This window comes from Lotus japonicus, chromosome 1 (genome assembly GCF_012489685.1).
Source record: "Lotus japonicus ecotype B-129 chromosome 1, LjGifu_v1.2".
Taxonomy (NCBI): domain Eukaryota; kingdom Viridiplantae; phylum Streptophyta; class Magnoliopsida; order Fabales; family Fabaceae; genus Lotus; species Lotus japonicus.
This window is the reverse complement of record NC_080041.1, coordinates 117,636,281-117,647,197: the sequence shown is the minus strand read 5'-3', so window position 1 is coordinate 117,647,197 and position 10,917 is coordinate 117,636,281. Positions and strand designations below refer to the sequence as shown.

The 10,917-nt window shown below is 35.7% G+C and overlaps 1 protein-coding gene across 1 annotated transcript; it reads right to left on the bottom strand.

Annotated features, from left to right (window-relative positions):
* Positions 1–1,965: 1,965 nt before the first annotated feature.
* On the bottom strand, positions 1,966–10,828 carry LOC130729722 (probable metal-nicotianamine transporter YSL6). Its single transcript, XM_057581557.1, has 7 exons — positions 10,184–10,828; positions 8,258–8,430; positions 7,289–7,386; positions 6,925–7,062; positions 4,622–4,811; positions 3,659–3,791; positions 1,966–3,014 (listed from the first exon to the last, which is right to left on the bottom strand). Exons 1-7 carry the CDS (start codon positions 10,548–10,550, stop codon positions 2,080–2,082), a joined length of 2,034 nt encoding a protein of 677 aa, XP_057437540.1. The 5' UTR covers positions 10,551–10,828; the 3' UTR covers positions 1,966–2,079.
* Between the last annotated feature and the right edge of the window lie 89 nt (positions 10,829–10,917).

The window sequence follows — 10,917 nt, the reverse complement described above, 5'->3', positions numbered from 1 at the left end:
ACCATTACTCTGACTCCGCAATCTGTCTCGGACATTGTCACTCCCTCTCTCCCTCTCTCCCTCTCTCTCTCTCATCTCTCTCTCACATTTCCTCCTATCTTTTTATAACATGTCTCTAGTTAATGTAGAACTTATAACACACTCTCTCATATTTAGGATAGGGCATTTGAAACGTGAAATATGCAGGACTAGACATCTGTGGAGTAAACCAAAAAAAAAATATTTAAGGTATGTTATAATACCATGTTAGAATTTGGGAGGTTTAACTCAACCAAAAAGCTAATTCAAGAGTTAATTTGCTCTATATTTTAATATAAAAATTATCTATATCATATCTCTAATCAATTTAAAACCCCTAACAATTCACTTAAAATCCTCACATTTCACCTCTGGCTGCAATATTTTCAAGATACTCCACCAAGAAACTAAAGATGTATTCATAATTAAGTTTGATCGGATAACAAAAAATTGAAGAGGAAGCTAGCAATACACACTTTTAAAACACACTCCAATACATATTATGCTGGTTTGCTTATTTTTTACAAGTGAGAAATGTATTGATATTTAAAAAATAAATTAATTATAATGACTATGTTGAAATGTTTAGCTAACATTTCTCAAAGTAGAAAACACAAGCATGTTCTATGCCTGCCGTTCTTCCCTGACAGAAATTAGAAAATTTGAAAAAAAGTGATATAAATGATATTTCTGAAGTTCAAAAACTCATGATTTTTTTTTTCAAAAGGAATATAAAAAGACAAAATAATAATCAACACTCTTTATTTTCCGATGTATCAAAAAATAATCAACCCTCTATAACCACAAGAATGCAATATTCGCTCAAAATATCATAATTGTAACCGGTTAGACCAGTTTTATTATATTTATAATCAATTTTAATTAAATTTCCATTTTAACTCTAATGCTCTTGTCCCTTTCCCTTCTCTTTTAATTTACAATCCAAATTAGATGTCTTTTTTTTTTGTCACTATCACTCATACGTGACTGATTGGCAAATTTTCTGAATTGTGACTTTGTGCTGGCTCGATTGTATTGAATTTCCATTCACAAAGACAATCCAACATTGCCATGGCAACAAAATACTTCAAACTAGATTTTCAAATCATAATAAATTTAAAAAACAAAAATGTCATTGTCTTGCTGAATGACAATAGCCCTTAGCTCTGGTCCTTGGCCAGGCCAGCTAGTTACCCAATCACTTTCTGTTTTTTTCGATTATATTATTCATGCAAAAAAAATTTATAACACTTTTTAAGTAGTAACTCAAAATAGTTATTTTGGCCCTTAATATGAAGATGGTCAATTTATTCTCTGAAAAAGAAGAAACTATGAAAAATAATCTCTAAAAGATAAAACGCCATCAATTTTGTCCTTGAAATATGAAAATCACAATTAGTATAGTGCTTAAAAAAGGAAAAAAAACAACTCATTTTAGTCTCTGAAAGATTGAATTGAAATTCAATTTCATCTTTCATAAACTATTATACCTGTTTTCTTAGCAGAGGGACGAAAGAGACTTTCAGGTGTAAAGTGACTATTCATCCAAACACCGAAAGATAACAAAGTGCAATGCTAACTCAATGCATATATGCACAAAATGAAGGGTACCACTTTCTGTTTTGTCAATTATATTATTCAATATTCATGCAACATTTTTTATAATACTTTTAAAGTACCAAGGCTCTGAACTGGTGTGACTTGGAAATTAAACAATGTGCAAAACCTAAGTGCACAAAAAGAAGGGTGTCAACTGTCAAGGGACCCTCCCTCTACTCTATATGTTCTTTAAGCTTATTTTCACTAACACCAAATAGGCATGTCATGAACCAACCCCCAAATGCCATGTCATAATTATCTTTAAGTTGATAGAAGAAAACGCATGAATGATTTTATATTATATTTCTAACACGACTGAATATACTCCCTAAATATTTAAGACACATGAAAACAGATACATCGTGGAAATGAAATAAAAATATTCCGTGTAAACTTACATCCAAATATTTACAGGCACAATGCCAATGAAATAAACATTATAGAGTTTGAAAGTTACTTGATTCAGCTGCTTGCAGAAGGCCCAAAGTACATACAGATAGGGGGATTGACCCTCAAAATAGAGAGCACTGCAGAAGGAATAGTCCATATCCCATCACCACATATCAAACCAGAAGCAACTGCTCCAGCATAGTCCTCTGCCTCCTTCCTATTCAATTTTTCCCACACAAACAATATCACAGTTCCAATAAACATGTCAACTGCAAAGTAAGCACCATTGTAGAAAGGAACTGCCATTGCCATTGGGATAGGTATGTACTGAGAGAACTTCTTGGGAATCATATCCCTTAGAAGATTGATAACAAGGGCTGCCACAAAGAAACCGGCGCACATTTCGAGGCAGTACTTTGGAAGCTCTGAGAACCCCTCCACACCAAGTATGGCCATTTCCCTGAATATGACAGCATATGGTGCCTTGTAAGGGCCATCAGGTGACCCAATATCGAAGGCAGTCCAGAACATCCAGAAGGTGAGGGGAGCAATCACACAACCCATGGCTGTTCCAATCAACTGGCTCACAAACATGGACTTTGCTGATGAGAGGGTGAGGTAGCCTGTCTTGAAATCTTGCATGAGATCAGCGGCAGTGGCTACAATGGACATCATCACAGCACAGGATGCTACCCCGGCAATCACTCCGCCATTTTGGCCGACCACTGAGGCGATGATGAAGAGACCAATCTTCCCGTAAGTGGACGCCAGACTCCAATCGGTGAGACCGCAGCCGTAGGAGTTGCAGAAGGCAAGGGCTGGAGCAATGATGTAAGAGCACAGAACCAAATACCATTTGAGAGGAGGGAAAATGATTGGTATTGTTGCTATGGAAATGGCAGCCAAACCGACGTATCCAGAGGCTGCAAACCAGGTGGGAATGCTGTCCTTCAAAAATATTTCATCCCTCTTCTTTTGTTCTAATTGCACATGAGAACTCCCACCATCTGAAAACAGGAATATGAAAATAATCACCTGATATAAATTATACACTTGTACACAAATCTGGACCAGGCCAGGCCAAGAAAGACGTGCAGAAATGAATTGTGCCCCTTTTTATTGATGAAGTCAAGCTCAACTAGAGCTATACTAGTAATCAGATACCAGAATAATCAAATCCAATATGGCTTCATTTTCAAATAGTGACAGATCTTTGTGATGGCTAATTCTGCTAGGATGCATGGATACGGGTACGGGGTACTATCCAAAGCAGCAACAACAACAAAAAAATTATTTGGCCATATCCAAAATAAAAATTAGTTGTATTATAGGTTAACATCAATGTATACCTCTTAGCAACACTACTTTCAAATGGAACTGGTAGACAAATGAAACTGTGGGATTAGATAACCAGAGTAATCGAGTATTTTTGTGGTTGAAGTTATTAACTCCATTAAGTTAAGTTGTTTTAATGCAACTCAATTTTTTTACTACCCAGAGTAATCGAGTATTTTTTTACTACCCAAGCATGAAAAGTTGACAACATTTAGATGTCCAGCATGAGAAATGACATGGCAGATAAAAAAAAAAAAATGAATACAATAGAAAGGAAGAGAAAACACACTTTGGTCATAGAAATATTTAGACTCACCAAGAACTTCTGTCACAAGAGGAAGGTTGTTCTGATTGGAGCTTGTCCTCCACATCTCTCTAACGGTGATCAGTATAATCTTCAACAGATTGTAAATACCATCTCCCAAAATAATAGCAATAGATATGAACACCTGCGAAAACATGAAAGAAAGAAAAACCTTTACTACAGAATCATATCAGATTAGTCAGTAGCAACCAACTAATGGAGAAAAAGAAAGGGTTAAAGGTCATATTAGTCCCTGTGTTTGTAAAAATGTTTGATTTTGGTCCCTCCGTCAAAAAACCGCCAGTAACTGTATTATAAACCGCCAGTAACTATACAAAAAACCGCCACTAATCATCATTTTTTAGTTAAGGGACCAAAATCAAACACTTTTACAAACACAGGGACTAATATAACCATTAACCCAAAAAGAAATTACTAGAAGACTAAACAGTAATATACAAGAAAAACGCCTTTGAATTAGAACATAAAGAAGCTAAGCTGATCTTCACAAGCAAACTTAAGAACTACTAATTCAGATTCAGGATGACTCAGCTCATCTAAAAGAAAATAACGCAGAAGTATTTCAGCGTAAAGTAAAAACAAAAACAAAAGATGACACAACAAAAGCCTTTTTCCACTAGGTGGGTTCACTAAATGGATTAAATCACACAAGGGTTTATCATAAATCATGTCTACAGACAAACCATTTAATATAGATACTTCTTAATGGTTTACCAATTGTTTTCTAGTTATTTGTCTACTAACAATTGGACTACCCCCTAATATAGAAGGTGGATATCATGATTATATTTGATAATTTAAATTAACAAATTACAAATAGTAGGTTACTCAAGCTTGGGTCCCTAGTTAAAAGTAATCAAGACTAGTGGCAATGAGCACCAAGTATGGATCACAAGTACTATTTGCATAGAGATACACAAGTGATGTTCTGCAAATAAATTTGCTGTGCCATACCTTGTATCCATAAAGACCTTTGAAATCATTGTTTCCAAGGTCAGCAGGATACCAGTCCCCAGCATGCTTGGAAACGAAAGGCCACATAAATCCCCATGATATAATAGCTCCAAGGAGAACTGAACAATTGACAATGTGAGGACAGATAAGACCACATCCAACATAGGTTGGACTAAAGTCAAAGTAGAATCTGCATGAAAAGGATGCCAAATTAGTAATCTGGGTATTTATTTGTATTAAGAGGTATTATCAAGGTAGTTTGAATTAGATTATTGAGAGTACACCTATATTTACTTTGAATTGCATTGAATTTGACTCTTAACCTAGCAATATAGGGAGACTGCACCTAGCATATCATCCCATTATAGTTTATTCTTCCATTATTCTTTCTCATTTTACATGGTACCGAAGCCTATAAGGAATAAAGCCAACCTTTTAGGAGTATAAAAGAGAGACAAATGAGACTTTCTTAACTTGTGCAATCACATACTCTGCTCCACAGACTCCTATTATTGTTACAGGTTTCAAGTTCTTTGAGAAGACATATACTCATATTGGATACTCAATCTCCTCCTCAGGTATCTTCAGATCCTACAAGTGATCTTGACCTCCAAATAGCTTTACGTAAAGGTAAACGTACTTGCACTTGCTCTATTTCGTCTTATGTCTCTTCCATTATTTTATCCTCTACACCTCAATCCTTTATTGCTATCATAGATGATGTTTCTGTCCCTAAATCCCTTTTAGATGCCTTAACTCATGAAGACTGGGGGACATGCTGAGGAGGAAATGTTAACTCTTGAACAAAATGAGACTAGTGATTTAGTTCCTTACACAGGGGGAAGAAAGCTATTGGATGTAAGTGGGTTTACACTACCAAAGTAACGATTAGCTGCTAAGGGGTATACACAAACATATTAGGTTGAGACGTTGAGTACAGTGACATTTCCTCTCCTATTTTTAAACTCTAATCTGTTTGCATTCTCAGTTCTCTTGCTACTATGAATCAGTGACTTTATTCCATCTAGATGTGAAGAATGTCTTCTTACATGGTGATTTACAAGACAATGTGTACATAGAGCAACCACCAAAGTTCGTTGCTAAGGGGGAACACGGAAAGGAGTGTCGACTGGACTAAAGAAGTCATTATATGACCTAAAGCAATCAATCACCTATGTCTTGGTTTGGTAGATTCAATGGAATTTGGGTTAAGAAGAAGTGAAAATGATAGTGTTTTTCAAACAAATTGTCAGTGCCTGCATCTTACAAGTGGTATATGTTGATGACATTATGATTACATGGGTGATAGTGAAGGATTTGGTAAATTGAAGGCATTCTTCAAGACCAAATTTAAGACTAAAGACTTAGGAGCATTCAAATACTTCTTGGGCATTGAAGTTATGTATTCAAAGAATGGGATCTTCCTATCACAAAGGAATGAGACCCCATGGAGTCAGGAATGAAACTAACAGCAAATGGAGTTCCTTTCTCCGACCTGGCAGAATTATAGAAGACTACTAGTGGTGGGTAAGCTGAACTATCTAATGGTCACCGGACAACAAATTGCTTTCCTAGTAAGAGCTGTACGTTAATTAATGTCTTGCTTGACTGAAACTCATTGGGAAGCACTAATCCAACTTATTAAGTATTTGTAGAAAGCTCCAAGAAAAGGTATTGTATACACGAATCCTGGACAAATGTGATTGGAGGCCTTTCTAGATGAGATTAGGTGGGATCAGTTGTGGATCGAAAATCAACCATGGGATATTGTGTTTTGGGCCTTTGGGGAGGTAATTTGATATCATGGAAAAGCAAGAAGCAAAACATTGTGGCACGTTCCAGTGCAAAAGCATAATACATGGTTACGGCTCAAGATACTTTAGAACAAGATAGATTTTGGGTGAGATGGGAATTGAAAGCACATCTCTTATGAAATTGTGGTGCAATAACCAAGCTACCATGCCAAATCCAGTTTTTTCACAGTTTTTTCAGTTTTTTCACAGTTGATTCATGATCTTCAATTAAAAAATTATTATATTAGCCAACAGTGGATCACCAATGGTCCACCCTATACATACGTGTTTCAATCAATATTGCACACTAGCTAGGCACTCTGTTAAGGTTAGACCCACATACATGTAACTCCCAAATTGCTATGATAATCATCAGGTCTCAGTAAACAGTGTATATGATATAATGTTCATGTGATACCCAAAGAATAGTATCTGTGTAGTTTAACGTGAACGGAAAAGTTAAAACTGAATTCAGATAAGTAAAGAGAAAGCCAAAATAAAGAGTCTCACGTGTTCTTATATAGAGTCAAACCGAAGCTAGGGAAGTTGTCAAACCCACATGAATCTCCAACACCACTGAAGAACCACTTAAAGCAACTCCAGAAGAAACTAAAACTTAAATACTTTCCAAGCTGCCGAACTTGGTTCCTGCGAGATTTGCATTTACAAAAAATTAATAAATATATAAAGGGAAGAAAATAATAACAAAAAATCTATGCATTAACATTAAGAGGGTCAATAAAGTTCAAGGTATTTCCTCAATGCTCTGATTAATAACCAGAAAGGTTCGGCAACAAAAATGCATGACCGTTATCTGAGTGTTAGAAATAGAAAGCTTCAGAATGGTTAAATTGACATAATTTGTAATGTATACCCTGCAAGTTCTGCTCCAGATTTTGTATGGAAACTATTAATTAGCATTGCTGTGGCTGTTCCACTGGGATATGTAAGCTTATAATCCAAGACCATAACCTGAAATTGCATTCACAGAGATCAGGATACATTGGAAAAGAAAGTGATTAAACATATAAGCAATAGATTGAAGTAAACAGAGGTTACATCTATTTCAAGAGTTAAAAAGCCATAAACAAAATATACAATCCCTTTGGCTCTACTCATTTATTCACTTTTCTCATTAAAATGCGCAATTAAATCATGTCATCCAAGTTTTGTTTAATAACATTTGAAAGGTTAAGAGTATTAAATTACAAAATTCCCCTCCACGTAAACTTTTCCATTTAGTTTTTAGCATTGACAGCAAAAAATTTGAACATATTTTTTATGCCTCTCAATTAAATATTCGTATCTTTGCCCCAAAAAAGAAAACATACAAATAATTCATATCACCAGGAACATATACAATCCCTTACAAGTAACAAGTTTATGTTCTCAGATGAAACAACAAAATAAACTGGATGAAGGGACCATTATTTTTGGCACATCAAACAATCAAACTTACTCTCAAAAGCTTTTCTATAGGTTTCACAAAAGAAGTTAATAAAAGAATAAAAGATTTCCTATAGAATGTCAAATATTCATCAATAAAATCACAAATATGTAAGTTAATGAAGAAAAGTATACTCATTAAATCAATAGTTGAAAATATAACCCTAAACAACAATAGATACAATGATTAAAAGATCAAAGGTTGACCAGCTTTTTATCAAATGATCTGCTAGATCAAAAGGGGGAAAATTCTTGAATATCTTATTTCATTCTCCTGCTTTTGTTCTCTATTCTCTCCTCCTTAAATATAATTTCCTTTTGGTAAAAAGCAAAAGGAACAAAGAAAGAAGGATATTCTAGCATATCCAACGTAATAATAATGAACCACATAGATTACCTTACGAAGTGGCACAAGACTAAAAAGTCCGAGGAAACCGACAACAAACGTGAAACCCATCATCCAACCCAAGCCCGGGTTTTTAACATCTTCCGCTCTATTACCAGGGTAATCAGGGCCAATGAGTTCATATGTTCTCTGATCCATTGCAATCAAGGATGAACCAAACCCGCCTACCAATAATGTCACGAACTCGAAGTTAGAACTTTAGATATATTAATGATTATGATTACAAAAATCTCACCACCATCAGAAGCAACTCTTATAACCAAGAGGAGTTCACACAGAAAAAGAACAAGACATCATGTGAAACACAATAGTTTCACCTTGTAAAATTAAAACCAAATTTTAATATTCACTATATTTTTTACTTTTGTTGAGAAGGATTTTATTTAGTGTTCTATACAACAGATGAACAGATTGTTTTCCTAAGGCAATCAAATTAGAAAACGGACACTTGCTAAATTATCATTATTCTAAGAAAATGAAAAATTTTAAGTATTAAAATGTCAACCTCTTCAGAACTGGAAATAATAATCCCCTCTTTAAAGAAAGAAATACACTATCTTTGTTTCTTCAAAAGATATGGCTTAAAAAATCCAGTAATAATAAAGGAATGAAGAGCCACAAGATGCAAATCACACTACATCGAAGATCCTCTATTTTCTCCCTGAAATTGAGTGGGTCCTGGTCAACACATCTTAACCATGAAGTCACAAGAGACATACCCTGTCAGAATCAAGGCTATACTTGAAATGCCGCTGCCCAGAAATTTGCTAGAGCTTAAATCGCTGTGGGGTAGCCAATATCTTATTACGAATAATACCCCCACAACCTCGGGAGAAAATAGGCATTCACTTATTACAAAGATGGTGCGATTTGATCAGGTTAGCTCGGTTAGTAATATCAACCCAGGTCAGAGGATGCTGATAAAGCGGAAATTATAAAATTCATCTCTTTTCCTATAGGAATGACCTCATGATCTTTAGACTCGACACTTTACTTACTTTACTTGCAATTTTTTAACTCTATCAACTAATTTGATTCATTTTTTGGTGTTAAAATTCCACATTGATCAGAGATACGACAAAAGTAGGCCTTATTAAGGCTTAGGAAATCCTTACCTCATGGACTAGCTTTTAGGGTTGAGTTAATCCTAATCCAAAATTTTAAGATTAATCCGAGCTTAAGGTAGTAGATTTGATATTGGACCCAAAATACCACCTTAATTGCAGCCACCCCAAAATTTCACCTTCATTGTGGTAGGCCACTAGCCACCTTCTTTGTGACCACCATAGGCTACCTTCATTGCAGATGTCATTCCTATGCTCCTCGGTATAGTGGGAGAGATATAGCCAAAGTAGCCCTTATAAAATCTTAGTCAATCCTCACCATTTGAGCTAGTTGTTGGGGTTGAGGTTAGTCTTAACTCTTAACCCAAATTCTAAGTATAGGAATAGTAGGTCATGAATTGAAGTTGGAAGAAATACAAAGTCATTGAAGTTGTCAAGGTAAAAAATATTAAAGATGTTTTAAGAGAGCTGAAGTCAACGACTGGAGGATAAGGGGTGTTGAAGGATACTATTTCAACATACTATTTCACAAAACTCTCATAAGTCAATAACCTCTCACATCTTCACTAAACAAACAGCAAGCATAAGTATCTTTCAAGAAAACACCCAACTCATGCAGCTGATAACAAAGTAAACAAAATAGAAGCTTATCCTAAAAGAAGAGGAAAAAGAATACAACTTTTTCCAGTTTTGACCAGGGTAGTTAGGCAAAAGTGCACGCATGGATCTAAAGTTCAATTGAATAGCAACAGTTCCCCTCACGTCCAATCAAAGCAAAGTTAACTCATTGAAACAGAAAACACGAGAAACAACCACCCTTTTGAGTCCAAAAGTGAATAGAGAAGAGGTTTACCACTAAAGGCGAGTCCATAGCAAGCAACAACACAAGTCTGGATAACAGTGTTCTCTTGCCTAGTAAAGGGCTTCATGAAAACCCCCATCTTGGACAAGAAACTAGTCCAAGTCTTCACAAAGAAGAATCCAAGCAATCCAGCAGCAATGTTGAGGGAAGGGATGATCCCAACAGTGAGATTGAGCTTGTGAGTGATGATGCAGAACAAACACCCCAACACAGCACTCACCACCAACCCTCTGTTTGTAATCTGCTCCTTCCATTCAGGAACCGGCTCAGTCAAATACTCCTTCTTCCCCTCCTCCTCGTTGTCAGGATCCAGAATCAAAGGCTCTGTAATGTCCACAGATGCTGATTCAGTACCCATGATGCAAAAACAAAGAAAGATTCAATCTTTCCTTGATTAACAACAGTGTAAACGATAATTATTCGTGGGTTTTGAAGATTGTTGGTGGGTTTTGATCTGAGAGGAAAAAAAAATGAAATTTGGCTAGAAAAATGGATTGGATTGGGTTATGGTGTGGGAATGGAATGGAAATGGATCAGAGGTGGGAGTGGTCAATACTCAAAGGGAATGGGTTTGATTTTGACAGGGAAAGGTAACAACAGAAGCAATGAAAATGGAGATTCTGATCCCAATAATGTTATCTTCACACCTCTCTTTGAGGTGGAGAGAGAGGTGGAATGAAGAGAGAGATAGGAAGAAAAAAAAAAGTAAGAGAGATAAAGTATTA

Coding starts and splice junctions, on each gene's coding strand:
- LOC130729722 (XM_057581557.1), bottom strand. CDS start 10,550: ATGGGTACTGAATCAGCATCTGTGGACATTACAGAGCCTTTGATTCTG. Junction 7,063..7,288: donor TCTGGAGCAGAACTTGCAGG/GTATACATTACA, acceptor CAAATCTCGCAG/GAACCAAGTTCGGCAGCTTG. Junction 4,812..6,924: donor TTGACTCTATATAAGAACAC/GTGAGACTCTTT, acceptor CTTTTCATGCAG/ATTCTACTTTGACTTTAGTC.